The sequence below is a fragment of the Squalius cephalus genome (genome assembly GCF_949319135.1).
Source record: "Squalius cephalus genome assembly, chromosome: 18".
Lineage (NCBI taxonomy): Eukaryota > Metazoa > Chordata > Actinopteri > Cypriniformes > Leuciscidae > Squalius > Squalius cephalus.
Genome location: NC_137139.1, coordinates 10,725,236 through 10,741,653, shown reverse-complemented (window position 1 = coordinate 10,741,653; position 16,418 = coordinate 10,725,236). Strand labels below are relative to the sequence as shown.

The window sequence follows — 16,418 nt, the reverse complement described above, 5'->3', positions numbered from 1 at the left end:
AAACATACAGTACTTTTACGTTAACTCAAGTCCACAAACAAATCTTTTGAAACTATAAGCTGAAAAAAAAGTTTAAAAAATGACACACATTTACACATCAGCAACACCTGTTCAGTGTTCAGCAGCACGATTAGTTTTATATTTTCGTTTTTTTAGCAATTAGCTTTTTAGGGTTTTTAGGGTTCAGTTTTAGTAATTGTAGTAATACAAGTTTTTCTGTTTAGTATTTATGTTTAGTTAAGATTTAAAGTACTAAAAAAAAATTTTTTTAATAGTTTTAGTTAACCCACTTTTTGGAGCAGGAAACACTGATAAAGTACAGTAATCACAAAAAGCATGTGACCCCTTTAACAGATACTTTTTAAGAAGACAGTAAAGGACCATTCACACCAAGTACGATAACTATTACAAATAGTTCTAGAAATATAAATTTCAGTTCATGAGCGATGAAAACATTGACAGCCAATCAGAATCCACTCGACTTTAAAGAGCGCGCGAGTAAACTGAACGTTATCATGCGTTGGTGTGGATGCTTTTATAGTTAGAAATACAGTTATCTTTATAGTTATCGTTGTTGGTGTGAACTGGCCTTATAAGCATGCAGAAAGTACAGAGAGATCATTGATGAAAAGGCTTCACAATATGAGGTAGGGAACAAATTCAACATAAAAACACATAGACCATAGCATAGTTAATATGAGAGAGATTTGTTTGACTGACAGTATGAACAGCTGTTGAACGCTGATCAATATACATACAACAAATGTAATAAACACTCAATGATCTAATGGATGTTAGTTAAAGGGATAGTTCACCCTAAAATTGACAATTTGGTCATTATTTACTCACCTTTATGTTGTTACAAACCTGTATGATTTTCTTCCTTCTGTGGTACACATAAGAAAATATTTTGAAGAATGTTTCTGGGGTTTTTTTCCACACGATAAAAGTCAGAGGTGTTCAAAACAACAATGGACCTCATTATCCATTATCAAAATATCCTCAGGTTTGAAACAACACGAGAGTGAATAAATGATGCCAATTATTATGTGGGGGAGGGGATGGGGGTCCTTCAAGTGTTCATGTTTCCTTTAACATGAACACTTAACACAACATCTAAACATATCTACAATGGTCATTTATCGAAAGCATCACACAACATTTACGCAACACTCAGACATGTAAAAAACAAAACCTTTAATCCAACCTCCCCATTAAAAGAGCTCAGCATGCCGTTTGTCTGCCCCCTCTGTGGGGAGAAAGAGGAAAGTATTAAGATGGGGGGAGCGTATCCAGGCAGAGAGTCCTGTTCATTTAGTGCTGAGGAGACAGTGGAGAAACTGCACTCAGCAGAATACAGTCTCATGGTGATGAATGACCATGATACTGGAGATCTGCAGGGAGGAGGGCTTTAAAGTGTGTGGTTAAGGGTTTAATATGAAGGATTTTATATACACTATGGTATGAAACTCTTGAAGACGGTGTTTGTTTTATGCAAAATGCCTGATTTACATCTTAGATGTTGACTCACATGTCGGCCATGACATTAGTGACTCAAGACAGCTATTATCATGCAAACACAGTTCTTGTCTACCCTTGTGAAAAACAAGTGCACTTGTATTGAATGTGCTCTTACTTTATTTTACAGTGCGTGCACTTATGTGTACTAACAGTGTGTTAACTAAGAAAGTACTGGTAATATAAGGTAACTACAGGGTTAGGTTTAGGGGTAGGCTCGGGGGTTATTACCCAGTTATTGCAATTACTATAATTTACAGTATGTACATGGGGAAACTATAAAATAAAGTGCTACCATACTAAGTAGGCTATATTTTTAAAAACCTGTACTTACAGATACTATTAATGAAATTAAAGGCACCTTAAGTGTACTTTTTTTTAAAGTGCACTTTGTAATATTAAATTAAAAGTTTTATTCTAAAGTACATTTTATGTTTAATTTTATGATTCATTTTAATTCATCATTTTGTCATGGTTTAAGTACACTTATTTTGATGTGTTGACTAACATACTAAAGCACATGTACAAGTAATTGATTATAATTTAACTGTAGTTTATTTAATATCACATTTAAAGTTAATATATTTTTAAATGTACTATATTGCAACATCATCAGAAATATATTTGCAGTTTTTCTCAGTCGCTTTGGTGCATTTCTCAGATCAGAAATGAAATTCTCAAAACCACTAGTCCCTTTTGCACATCATAAAAGCAGTTTCTCATTCTTTAGAACAAGCTGCGATTGCTTTGGGACATCCATACAATTGATTATGTACAATTGTCTGCGGTTTCCTACATTATCAGTTGTTAATGCCATGTTGCTCAAAATGTAGGCATATTAAATAGTTCTCTGTGCAATAGTCTTACCCCTCAAAACATCTAGTCATTAGTTCCTCGTATAAGTCATTAAATGCAAAATGGTTGATCTTGTTGTCATAAACTGTCAAGCATAGCCTATTTTCTACATATTTCTATTAGACTTTTTGTAAATGTGCCATGAATTGATGAATTGTGCAGGTGAATCTTGACTTTCACTAATGAAGAGATTGTAGATCAACCAATGAGAAACCAGTTCTCTGAAATAGCTCAAAGTTGCATCTCATGAACCTTCAATTGGCGAGCATATATAAACAGAGGACAACACAAGAGTTATAAAGTCTGACAATGGATGAACATCCAGGAAACGATCAGGGTCAACAGCCGAGAGGAAGAGGAGTAAGGATGTGTGGTGGAAGGGTATGGAGGAAGAGGAAGAAGAGGCCAAGGGCACAGGCGCATATCGGATGAAATAAGGGCCACTATTGTGGAGCATGTTGTCAATCATGGGCTTACACTGGCTGAGGCGGGTCGAAGGGTGCAGCCAAACATTGGGAGATCGACCGTATCCTCAATAGTTCAAACGTTTAGTAGAGAGAACAGGTATCTCAACAGGAGGAGGCTATTTGCACCATGCTCAGAGCAAACAATGCCATTAGATTAAGGGAGATACAGAGTGCCATTATAGAAGACAACAATGTCTTTGAAAACATCCAATCTGTTAGCATCTCAACAATAGACATGAGCATGAAACAGCTGTACCGTGTGCCATTCGAAAGGAATAATGACAGAGTAAAGGAGCTACGGTACCAGTATGTACTGGGTGTGTGACTACAGCAACATTTTACAGTGATGTCTAGTACAGTAAGCATGACCTGTACACATTTTCTATGGCTGTAGAAGAACAAAAGCACATGCAATATGTATGAATCTGAGGTAACTGTATCTTGTCCAAAATGAAAATGGATGTAATTCATGAAACTAATTTTGTGTGTTCTGGGATACAGCGTATAATGGAATTGGAGTCAAGTGAACCATCTCACAACTTCACAAATGTGGACGAGGCTGGCTTCAACCTGACCAAAAGCAGAAGGTGTGGTCGAAATGCCATCGGCCACAGAGCTACTGTTGGTTTGCCAGGCCAACGGGGAGGAAATATCGCTATGTGTGCTGCTATTTCAGAGCACGGCGTGCTAACTCATATTCCCCTTATAGGGCCATTCAACACACAGCATCTCCTCACCTTCTCAGAGACCCTCGACAGGACTCTCATCCCTGATGATGAGAGGGGTCCATTTCGAGATGATTTACCAAAGTATGTGGTAATTTGGGATAATGTGAGATTCCATCACTCAAACGCCATCAGGCAATGGTTTGTGACCCACTATGGGATGCTGATGGATTTCCTCCCACATTATTCTCCATTCCTTAACCCATTTGAGGAGTTCTTCTCAGCATGGAGGTGGAAGGTCTATGATCGCCAGCCACACACTCAGATGACCCTGCTGGCTGCCAGTGGTGTAGCCTGTGAGGACATCACAGTAGACGCCTGCAGAGGTCGGTTAAGACATCCCAAAAGATTGCATTGAAAGGGAAGATATCCGTTGTGATGAGACTGCACTGCAATTCCTCATACAGTGCTGCATGCAAAAGCAAAGTTCTGCCTAAGGGGTCTTTCCTGTGTTTGCCTTTCTAATGTTGTATTTTCACAATAATATTGTAAGGTTAAAACTGTGAATCCTATCCTGTCTCTTTCAATCAATAACTCACGTACAGTAGTGTGTACATTTGTACTTTTGAAATGGATATATGGCATACAGAAGAAGCGTAGCTTTGTACATTTCAATACAGTAACTGTTGCCATAGTTTTTCATAGTTGCCAATTTGATTGTTTGTGAACAATAACACAAGGACTTTTCATTCTGATGGCACTGATATGTTCATTGATAAATACTTACTTTTAAGAGATGAACTAAAGATTTTGAGTAAGTTACAGGCTTTTGCAGGTAATCCAATGTGTGGTGCTGTTTGTACGAATTGTTTTGAGAATGCACATATACTTCTTTGCAAATGTTAAGGATGATTTGAGAAATGCACCAAAGAACCTGAGAAAAACTGTAAATACATGACATACAGGTTTCAACAGAAATTACATTAAAGTATATTTTAGTTTATCATAAATGCTTGTCAGTACATTCAGCAGTATCTTTAACCATCTTTCAAAAACAATAGAATTGTGAAATGATATATAAAGATGTACTTAAGCAAGTTCAGCTAAATGCATTGAAGATAAATTTAAACTATAATACGTTTCTATTTAATTGCAATTAACATGCAGTTACATGTATGAAAACATTACATTCAGTTTACATTTAAAGTCCCCCTGTGGTGAAAGTCAAGCTTTTAATGTTGTTTATGTCTATGTGGTGTTTTTAATATGCTTTAAGACAAACCATGTGCAAATTCATCAGTCGACACCATTGCTGAGTATTTTCTCTTTAAAACTGCAGTGAACCAAAGACAGTCTCAAAAACACGGTTTGAAATCGCTGGTGTTTCTGACGTCACAAACTACCTTGTATCCAATCAGATCAACATGAGTGGATCTCTGAGCTGCTGTGAGTGAGTGGAGGCGGGGCTCATTTGCATATACCGCATATACTAAATGAGGCAAGGGTGTAGAGTTACATTCAAGCTATTTTAAGGCATCAAGAAGGAAAAAACTTTTAAATATGTCATTTTGGTGATCAAAGATGAGTTTTAAGGGATACAATTATTGACTACAAGGTTACTTAAAGGCATAGTTCGGCCAAAAATGATATTTAACGTATGACGTAGAACGTAGCGTTTGATTTAGCTATACTTCGTTCTACGTCATACACCAGCATTCATCTCCCGTGAACACGCGTCGACCGTTGCCGGAAGCAAGATATTTTCATTTATAAAGTTTTAAATATGTATATTTTTACGACAAAACCGCACGGATTACCCTCAGAAGGCCTTCGTTTATCCCCCTGGAGCCGGATGGATTACTTTTGTGAAGGATGCATGCACATTTTGGGACTTGAAGGAGTGGACCCCATAGCTTCACATTATAACCACTGAAAGATCTAAGACATTTTCTAAAATAACTGAAAATGTGTTCGTCTGAAAAATGATTGACTTATGCATCTCGAACGGCTTGAGGGTGAGTAAATCATGGGTTAAATATCATTTTTGGCCGAACTATCCCTTTAAACATATTATATTATGGTATATTATTTACATTATAAGTACTCTATAAAAGTATGCCAAAGTGTTTTCTTTTCACACGAGTGAAAACCAATATTGTTTGCCAAGTTAATGTTTACACTTCTCACTGTTATTGGATGTAACTGGGAGGCTGTAGGGGGATCATCTTTGACCTCTGACCTTTGTGCCCCTCTGACCTCTCCCAGAAGCTTATGGAGGACTAGCACGTGTATGAAAGCGTTCCCACCTAAATGATTCCACTGTGTTTGTGTGGAGGTATGGCTGAGACTGGTAATCCCCGCGGCGAGAGAGACTGGTAATTAAGGATTAGTGTGATAATATTCAGCAGGATTCAGATGGAAACAGCGTGAGCTTCAGACTCAGGTCCGAGTGGGAGGCTTCATCAAAGAAACACAGCCAGAACACCCAGAGCTAAGACACGTTTCCTCCCTCGCTTTCCCCCTACAGCGACTCAAATGTAAATTCTGATGGTCTAAATACTATGTGAAGTTAGTATGAAGCTATTCCTCATAGACGCACACACTGCATGTTTCTGAAAGAATGCATTATCATTAATAGGCCAAACTAAACCTGTTCACTAATCTGTAAGTTGCCCAACATACTCATTTGAGCACAAATGTGTCTTGCTACGCAAACATGATTTTTGCACAGCATTCATTACAAGCACAATGCAAGTATATGGCAAGTGTTGTATTCCCAGGGTTTCCACACTGTAGTGGATCTGCTAATTTGTGTTATAGTGAACATTAGCTAATGTTCTAACTTGGGATGAGCACAATTACACATTTTTATAATAGACAAGTGAAGTCCTATATAATCAGTCTTGATTCGTGTTCACAGCCCCTGATCAGATATGCTTGTTTATGGACACTATGGGTATGTTGATCTTGGAAAAATATTCAATCAACCAATCAGATTTGAGGGACAAGTTTACAGTTGATGTCAAGTTTAGGCTTACAACCAGGGTTAGGTGCTTCTACATCAGTGTTATTCTCCTATCCTATCATTTAATAACTTATGGGTAGTGTTGGGTTTAGGTGTAGAAATATGGCTAGACTTAAATTTTCAGACAGGAATGTTGTTCCAGGATCAACAAAATATGTTGACCCAGAACACGTCAAACTCGACAAAACCAGGAGGTGCTTTTAGGTCTTAGTTTTTCAAAGTAGGCTATATGCTCTGCTATGTCTCTGAGAAAAAAACAAAGAGCACAAAACACAAGTACGGATTATGTTCTCTTTCACGTTTAATTGCTCTTTTAGTAGCTCTTTTTAATGTCAAGGAATTGCCGCTCTTTATTTGCTCTTTCTTTTTCGCTCTAACGTGTCCATTTTGAATATATTTACAAATATATTTATGTCATCGCCACAATATATATCTTCATACCACCCAGCTCTAATGGACGCTAAATGTTCAAATTGTAAAAGTTGTGCAGTGTTTTCCATCCTTTACTAGAACTTACATGATTTACCCGAGCACATCATTTTTTTTAGTTTTGTGTCCTCGTAATTTTTAACCAAAATAACCTCCACTCCCTCTTGCAGCAACATCTCTTCTCTTCTCTGATGATGTGTTTACTGGCGTGAGGGCGGGGCAATAACCTCTCACTCACATGAGATTCACCAATAGCAAACCACAACCATCCAATCAATTCCCAATGGACAAAATCAAGTCCCGTCCTACATTTCTTTCTCCTTCGAGAAGCCGTTTCACTCGGATATACATCACAATAGAGAAGAAAACACTATAATAACTTGTTTTTCATGCCGATTTAAAAATGCTACCTCACTAATCAACTAGTCTACAATCCTGGCTTTTCTTAATGCACATACTGGTCTCGTTCCACCAACATTTTTCTCATTCAATATCCCGTTTCACTTCACTGGAATGCTTTATATTACGGAATTAAAATGATTAGTGAATGGCATTTCAGAGCGACTGAATCCTGTGGAAACCTGCGTACAGTATTATTGTGTAGGCACAGACTCCATGCGGAACATTTGCTGAGAGTGACCTTGTCCGCTGTCTGGAGATTTCTATATAAACTGGTTTGTCCCTCCCAAATCCATTTCAACACAATATTAGTGCTGCTCTGTTGTGCCCAAATATGCCACATTGGGCTTGAAGATTCATCGTCCCTCAGCTTTTAATAGTCTTGCTGTAAAGGCCACTCTTCTCCGCTGTCTTCCCGTCATATCATTTCCAAGGATACGACCGTCAGGGGCACTGGCTTTCATAAACGCAATCATGCACACAGTTTAACACGCCTTCCCCAGCCAGAGCTATAAACACACACACATACTTGGAGTGTAGTTTGGACGGACGGTTTAATTAACAGTAAGCGATGATTTATTATATAGGAGATGTCCTCATCTCCGGCACGGAGGCATAACCGCGTCCCCAGACACTAATTCAAGCGGGCGTAATGCGGAAAACATCTCAAGCCGCACGTCCGCTCCTGTGTCTGCAGGGTTACAGGTCCAGAGACACATACATGATTGCAGAGGGACACAACTATAGGTGTAGAGAGAAGAAAGTCTTCAGTATTCCTTCTGAAGCTGGAGTACGGAGAGCAGACGGGGGATGGAGGGGGACGTTCAAAGAAGGTGACAGACAGAGAGAGACAAAACAGGGGGAAGGGAAAGAGAGCATAATGGGGAGATTCAGAGAGACTATCTCGGCCTCTGCTGCTCAGTCGGCAGCAGTATAACCATGACTGGCACTAAAGCCTATTTACAACCTATAGATCATTACGTTTAGTTATTATTATTGCTTATAATAATTGTATTATTTATACTATATTTATTATAATATATAAATATTATGTTTTGAATGACTTTTTAATTAATCAATATTGCAAATATTTTGTGCATTAGTTGAATCAAAATTGATTTCTATAGAGTTTTGGATTTTGGATTAGCATGTTGCTATGCTAATCGTGTAACACCATGTCCTAACCAAGGGGGTAATCCAGCACCCGGAAAGTGTACCTTCCCTGGGGGCCGCCATTGGCTAACAAGCCATCACCTGCTGTTGGCATTCCATTGACTCCCATTCATTTTGGCGTCACTTTGACAGTGAATAACTTTACATCTGAGGCGTTTAAAGACTCCATTTGTCCATTGTTTATTTCTAAAGAAACACGACAATGTATAAAAGGCTCCATTACCTTGTATCTTACATTATGTCCCCGTAGAAGCCGTTTTTGTAAAAATAGTCTAATGATTGCGTCATACCCACGCGACTCTCTGTCGCACAGTAGAGAAATTACCGTATAGATAGGAGGAGAAGCTCACGGGCAATTGGGAGGATGTGGAGACACAAAGTCCGATAAAGTCAAGGGAGAAGCCCATAGAGAGTCATAAAGTTGCTCCTGCTCCTAGCTCATGGACAGCTCCTACTCACGCTCGGAAGATTCGGAAGGGAATGATTCAGATTTCTCTCAGCACAGCTACTAGAAGACAGACGGGTTGCTCACGTCACATCTACGTCGTCCAGCTCAGTTTGAGTCTGCGCAGTCGCTCAGCCATCAGGAAGAGAGTGCTTCTAATTGACTTCACTGGTCTCCGTCGAAGTCTATGGGGTCGCTGTGTCCATTTCTTATACTGTCTATGGTCCTAACCAGACGCGATGCGAGAAGAGTCCAGCGACAAGCAATTTGCAACGCGACTACGTCAAAAATCAAACAAAACCCACAGCCAATCAGAACAGCGTCGGTCTCGTGGCAAGTGCACAGTACCAGAGAGTAATCTTGACGGCAATCGCAAGAAAATGGATAAGTAGGCTATATCAAATTCACAAATATTACACCATTTAAACATTATTAAAAATACATACTGAGTAACTAAAACAATCTTTGTCACGAATACACTTGTTTGTTCACAGTTTGAACGTTCTGAGGTGAATTATCCATTGTTGCTTTTACAGCTACAAAGCTGGGAGCACTAAATGATATTCAAAGTCACATTAGACGCTTTTAACATTAAATAAAGCACATAAACAGTACCTGAGATTATCACTGCCACACTTTGTGTTTGTTGTTATCGTTTCATAAAAAAAAAAGCTACATTTTGAGCAAAAAGCTGAGAGAATAATAGAAAGCAGAGTCTGGATCAGATTCAGATGATCAAAACCCCAAACACCTCTAAAGCTTCACAGTCCTGTAGCTCGTCCTGGGTCGACATTTCATTCAGTAACATTAGGCCGTTTTGATTTATTTGCTGTTTAATGTTGATGATCGTGTTATTTTACCGTCTAGCAGTGAAAACAAGGAAAGCCAGAAATTTCTGTCAATGGCAGGGAAAGAGTTAAGTAGGACATTAGCACATTTTTGTAATGTAATTTCATAATTACGTCTATTGTCTTTGAAACGTGGTTAAAGTTACTGCTGAATGTGCTGACAAGCATTTATGGTAAACTAAAATATACTTTGTCATTTATGTTGAAACTTGTATGTCATGAATTTAAATATATTTGTAATTATGATGAAGCTGCAATTTAGTGCATTTGAAATATTTTAACTGTAAATGTAAAATCAAATAACGCACTAGTTAAAATTATAATAAAGTTTGCATGTGCTTAATTTCTTTGTTAACACATCAAAATAAGTGTACTTTACACTTACACTTATAAGTGTCGGTTTCAGCCATAATCATGATAGTCTGCTCTCTTTAAGTGCACTCGGTTACCTTTTATTTTATTAATGTCATGTTATCTGCAAGTACAGGTTTTTTTTTGGTTTTTTTTTAATATACTTTTAAGATTTAACGTACACTAAGTGTTCAAGGTACAAGTTTTCGGTCTGTGACTGTTATGAATGTGCAAAAATGGTTTATGGTTCATTGAACAAACATGAAAAACATTGTTTAAACACTTTCCAATTATGATTTGTAAAGCGTATTTGGATTTGACAAAATTATCTTTAAAATACAGTATCCTGAAAAAGGGTTTGTTTCTTTTTTTGCTGAATTCATTTGCAGTTCTGCCTTATTGTTTGACCCAAACAAAATATAATTGTGCTACCTGTGCCTACAGTACCTTGTAAAACAGCCTGTTCATCAGAAGCCTATGATGCTTTAAATAGAGGCATTTCAAACAGAGGGGAGATCGAGGATGAAGTGGTTCAAGGGATGAGTAATAATGGTGAGATGGCTGGTTTGCCTCTTATCTTGTTCCATCATGCTCTCGGATGGGTTTTAGAAATGATCTTGGGTGTGTATTGGCGCTGGTGTGTGTCTCCAGGAGCACAGCGGTCCAGGAGGACAGATTGTAGGAATATATTTCTGTCAGGACCAATATCGTCAAAGATGATTGACAATTAGCATACAGTTTGGATTGGCGGTATATTTCTGTTCTGGGCAAGAACTCCCTGCCCATCCATGCATTATAACTTACGTAAAAGCATACAGTAGCTTTCTTGGTAAGGCCCACACGTAGCTATATATATATTATTAAACTGTCTGTCAGGTTTACGGATCAATAAAATCTGACAAAATATTATCAAAAATGTGGCTAATGTGCTTGCAAATTATAGAGTTTATAATACAAGAAAAGTTTAATTCAGTAATAGACATAAATGATCAGATTATGACTATTGACTATTGAGAAATATTACATCATATTTATATTCAAATGTAATGAATCTGAATCGAAGCTGAAAACCCAAAATTCAGTCATAAAACTTCAATCATCTAGATTCATTTACATTTACATTTATTCATTTAGCTGACGCTTTTATCCAAAGCGACTTACAATTGCTATATATGTCAGAGGTCGCACGCCTCTGGAGCAACTAGGGGTTAAGTGTCTTGCTCAGGGACACATTGGTGTCTCACAGTGGATTCGAACCCGGGTCTCTCACACCAAAGGCATGTGTCTTATGCATTGCGCCACACCACCCCAGATTCAGTCAGATTTACTAAATAGAATGTGTTTGCTCCATTTTATGTTGTTTCAAAAGTCCTATATTACAAAGCAATGTTAATAAATAAGTATATTGTGTATTTCCTGTTGAGTTTGTGTGAAGTGTGACTCCTACTCTGCTCTATTTTGGTCAGATGACTCAGTCTGTTGTGATTGGTCTACTCTGCTCTGGTTGGTCAAATGACCCAGTCTGTTGTGATTGGTCTACTCTGCTCTGATTGGTCAGATGGCTCAGTCTGTTGTGATTGGTCTACTCTACTCTGATTGGTCAGATGACTCAATCTGTTGTTATTGGTCTACTCTGCTCTGATTGGTCAGATGGCTCAGTCTGTTGTGATTGGTCTACTCTGCTCTGATTGGTCAGATGGCTCAGTCTGTTGTGATTGGTCTACTCTGCTCTGATTGGTCAGATGACTCAATCTGTTGTTATTGGTCTACTCTGCTCTGATTGGTCAGATGGCTCAGTCTGTTGTGATTGGTCTACCTGCTCTGATTGGTCAGATGACTCAGTCTGTTGTGATTGGTCTACTCTGCTCTGATTGGTCAGATGACTCAGTCTGTTGTGATTGGTCTACTCTGCTCTGATTGGTCAGATGGCTCAGTCTGTTGTGATTGGTCTACTCTGTTCCGATTGGTCAGATGACTCAGTCTGTTGTTATTGGTCTACTCTGCTCTGATTGATGACTCAGTCTGTTGTTATTGGTCTACCCTACATCCTTATGCATCGCTTTCTGCCAGGACTTTTACGTGCTTTTCCAAATCTCGAAAGTGACCTCGACGTCCGGGTTATCGGTAACATTAGCCATCAGGCAAGTGTTATTTAAAAAAACTCCTGATGTACTTAACTTTCCAATGCCTCGTTTTATGAGTACAGAACCTATTTGTACTACTGTAGAGCTAGCTGTCTCCTCATCTACAGTATAACGTCTGTTTTGATTAAACCGGTGTTGTGCATGACTCAAGGTTTATGGGTTTATTTGGTATCTAATGGTAGCTCATGTGTGTTACTAAGACACACTGACACCTGTTCTATGGCACACACACAGTGAATGTGAGAGAGAGCGGGCGGTGAGAAGCATACTAATGTTCCCGCTCGCTCTCTTGGGACTCCCCGTCTGACAGCAGCTCAGAGTAAACGCTCTCCAGATAAAACCGCTCAGAGCTGGGAGCACCACCACATTCTCACATGTACCTCTCAATAGTTTTGTTGAATTATTTAACCTGTAGCTGCAGTAACACTTCTCTTTGTCTCTGAGATAATACTAGAGCGGAAGTTAATTTCCCTTTTGTAGAATTCTTCCCAAATCATCTGCATATTCTGACAGTTTCTAGACATCTGGACATTAAAAATGCATGCATGCTTTTTGTCTCTTTATTTTCCATTCTAATGTATAAAGTGGCTGGCAAATTATTTGAGCTTAATGATTTAATGTTCTCATTTTTTATTACCCATGCAGCATGTACTTTGAAAGCTGTGGCTGTTTTGTATGTAGAAATTAACTATGCATAACTCATATCATACCCTGCAGACAGTTTGTCAAGGGAATACATATCTGCTGAAATGCCGTGAAGCGGAGCGATCCTTTCCTACTGTGGGCCTGCTGCAACGGATTTATTCAAATTAAATACAAAGATATGTTCGAAAGCCTCTTGAAAAACAAACCAATTGGATGGTTTTACAGCAGGCATTGTTTGTGCAATCAGCTTTTGTTTGTACAAAGATTGATTGTTTCATTTTGTAGTCTCTCAGCACAGACAGCATAAGGGAGTCTAAACATCTCCAGTGTTTAGGCTGCATCTCTCCGTATTTCAAACTATTTCTTTCTCTTTGATGTCTGAAACATTACTTTGTACGAAAACCAGATTAGTTTGGAATGCTCTAAATAGGCAGTGACTTTCTCAACAGTTACTGATATGCTTTACACAAATACAGTGCTGACTACATAGTAACCCTCATTCTGTGAAGTCTCTTGGGATTCTCATGTGACTGTTTATTTGGAGTGTCACTGAAACCCTAACCTTGTTTGCAGCAAATACAACATTTGACTAAAACGGTTGATTTCAATAGTGTTTAGCAATCTAGGCTCAATGGAAAACATACAGTAGCTCTACCTAACAATGCACCAATGCATACAATCAGGGCTTGACATTAACACTCACCAAAAGCGTGTGTATTTCAGCAATGGTGTTTAACGCAGTCACTCCTACCAGCCACTTTGGCGGCTTGAATTTTATAAATAATATATACATTATTCAATTGCAGTCTTTTAAAAATGCATCTGAAATAAACTAAACTAAGTGCAATGTAGTGTTGTCAAAAATATTGATTTTTCAATATTGATACTGAAATATCTGAAATGCTTCCAATACTCATTTTCCACAGAATAGACACAGGAGACCAGCTGCTCTCTCTCTCTCTCTCTCTCTCTGAGAGCGAGTGACACACAAACCCGCCTCCACTCACTCACTCACTCACTCACTCACTCACTCATTTCATTTGATACAGATGAATATTGTTGATGTTACAGGGCTTGAATTTCGCCGTGGGATTGTGCGCTTTGTGCATAATTTTACTCATTCAGATTTTGTGCTCACACCCAAAGTGCAGCACATCAAGCCGCCTCTCAGCACTAAATTGAGTTCTTTATCGCTGCTTATTGCACTTAAACAGTCAGATTCACACAAAATAATGTCAAAATGCTGACCTTGTCGAGTATGTGTAAACACAGTGAGTTATATTTTAAGTGAATGTAAACAGTTGAGAAAGAAAACGCATGTGTAACAGTGTAATGGATCCGTGCGTCAGCTCTTAAAGTGACAGCAGCCTAATAAACCTGCTGACAAATTATAAGATAATCTAAAAAATATCTATATGGCAGTTTTTCCCCATGGTATCGATGTCAAAATTGGAGCCAGTGAAAATGCTGAGTGACTTTAGAAAACCAGTTGCCACAGTGGCTGGTGAGCAAAAAAGTTAATTATAAAAACCTGCATAAAATTCACTGCAGTTTCCAGCTGAAACACTAGTGGCAATAAAACACCAACATATTTCTTTCCTTTTCAATCAAATTTTGATTTCAGGGCAGATTATTCTTTAATAAAGACTTATTTTTGCACAATTCCTTTACTATACAGTCATATGACCTCAGAATTTTACCATAGTGCACAATAAAAGGGCTCAAAGGCTTGCAGAAGCAGGATAAAAGGGCATTGTTGCTTCATCAATGCATTTTTATCTCACGTTTACTTTACACTGTCAGTTAGGTTTAGGGTTTAGTGTAGGTGGTACATTATTTTCAAATGCAATAGAAGATTAACCTTTTAGAGTCACTCACCGGACATTTCATGTTTGAGCTGCCATGTTACATTCAACAAACAATGAATTGTTAATAATAAAACTGCGCCAGATTCATTTTGAATAAAACTGAACTCACCTTTAGCGCTAGGCCTACTCACTGGACATTTGAAAGCGTCGTGAAACATGCAGGAAGAAAACATAACATAATTTTGCACAAATGTCGCCACAGGGATGTTTTTCCAATGAGCCTGGGTTGGTTTTTGGCATTAGCATGTTGCTAAGCTAACAATGTGATGCTGTTATAAGTACAAACAATATTGTGCAAATATATTTAGCAATGACATTCATGCTCATCCACCATATTGGATGATTATTTTTCTCTGTTTTGTAACAGAGCTATTATCTGAGCATAATTCAATGCACATAGATCATCTGTATTGCAGCCCTTTGACTTGACCTCTGACCGTCTCATTAATCCTGTACATACCAACATGTCTCAGAGACATATAGGCTACCTGTTGGTGTACATACTGATGAGGTGAAGGATGAACTCACTGTTGACACTCATTTCCATACTGAGTAGATCTTGATCCCTCCCTTGACGATTAATTCCGCTGGGATTAATTAGACACACATAGTGCTGAACCCTCATTAACACGCTCCTGTGATATTATCTGATACAAATGTGCGTCTGCACACCGGTGTGTGTGTATTTGTTTTCAGGGGTCTGGGTGATCCTTTACACTTAAATTATGCAAATTTACGTTTTCAGAAGGAAATATGAGTGGTGCTTGGCAATGCAAAAGTGACACCACAATGATAGGGTGTTGTGGATGATTGCTATGCAGTGCTAAGGATTTCTGAGTGTTTTTAGCATGTTTCTCTACAGTTTCTAGAATTCTGGGTGGTTTCTTGGTGCTTAGTGTCCTAAATCAAAAGAGCCCTATCCTGCTGGCATCAATGTAATTTCACCTCTAATCTGAAATCTTAAAGCCCAAAGTATACTTATTTGGTTTTTATGTGCTACTGTATTGCCTATGTATATAGTATGCAACGTAAATTTGCTCATCACTAGGAGTATATATAGACATATTTATCTAATCATTTGCTATGTACAGTATAGCCATGGCCAAACATTTTGCAGTGATATAAATGTTGCATCGCAAAGTTTGCTCCTTCAGTTGTTGTGATGTTGATTCACATTGTTTCTAGATTATTGTGCAGAAAGATCAGATGCATATGACAAATTTGCAAAAAGCTTCATTGGCCAAAAAACCTTTATTGCAAAAATGAAAATGTCACTGTTTTTTATCCCTGGTACAAAATGACCAGCAAACATAATTTCACTAAACATATCATCAGCACATGGAAAAGTGTGAATGAATACTAGTCAGGTGAAATCACTCTATTATTCTTATTGGACTATAAGAGTAGACTGATGAATGAAGAAGACCGTCCAATCATTGTGTTCTTGTGTTAGCAATGGTTACCTCCAAAGAAAGATGCACAGCCATGATTGCTTTGCATCAAAATGCCTGCAAAATTGCTGCAAAGTACTGCACCTGAAATAACCATTTACCGGATCATCAAGAACTTCAAGGAGAGAGATTCAA

At 38.3% G+C, this 16,418-nt stretch overlaps 1 protein-coding gene across 3 annotated transcripts in view; it reads right to left on the bottom strand.

Moving 5' to 3' along the window:
* LOC307145437 (PDZ domain-containing protein 4) overlaps nt 1-16,418 on the bottom strand; it is a 37,912-nt gene that overhangs the window by 12,178 nt on the left and 9,316 nt on the right. Inside the window, exon 1 of one of the 3 annotated variants that reach the window (XM_079848575.1) lies at nt 1,196-1,239. The exons of 1 other annotated variant lie outside the window; for it this stretch is intronic. In XM_079848575.1, coding sequence (XP_079704701.1) covers nt 1,196-1,231 — 36 coding nt within the window. In that variant the 5' untranslated portion in view covers nt 1,232-1,239. Of the gene's footprint in view, nt 1-1,195; nt 1,240-16,418 lie in introns of those variants that run through there. One more of the 3 variants, XM_079848576.1, reaches the window with a different exon arrangement.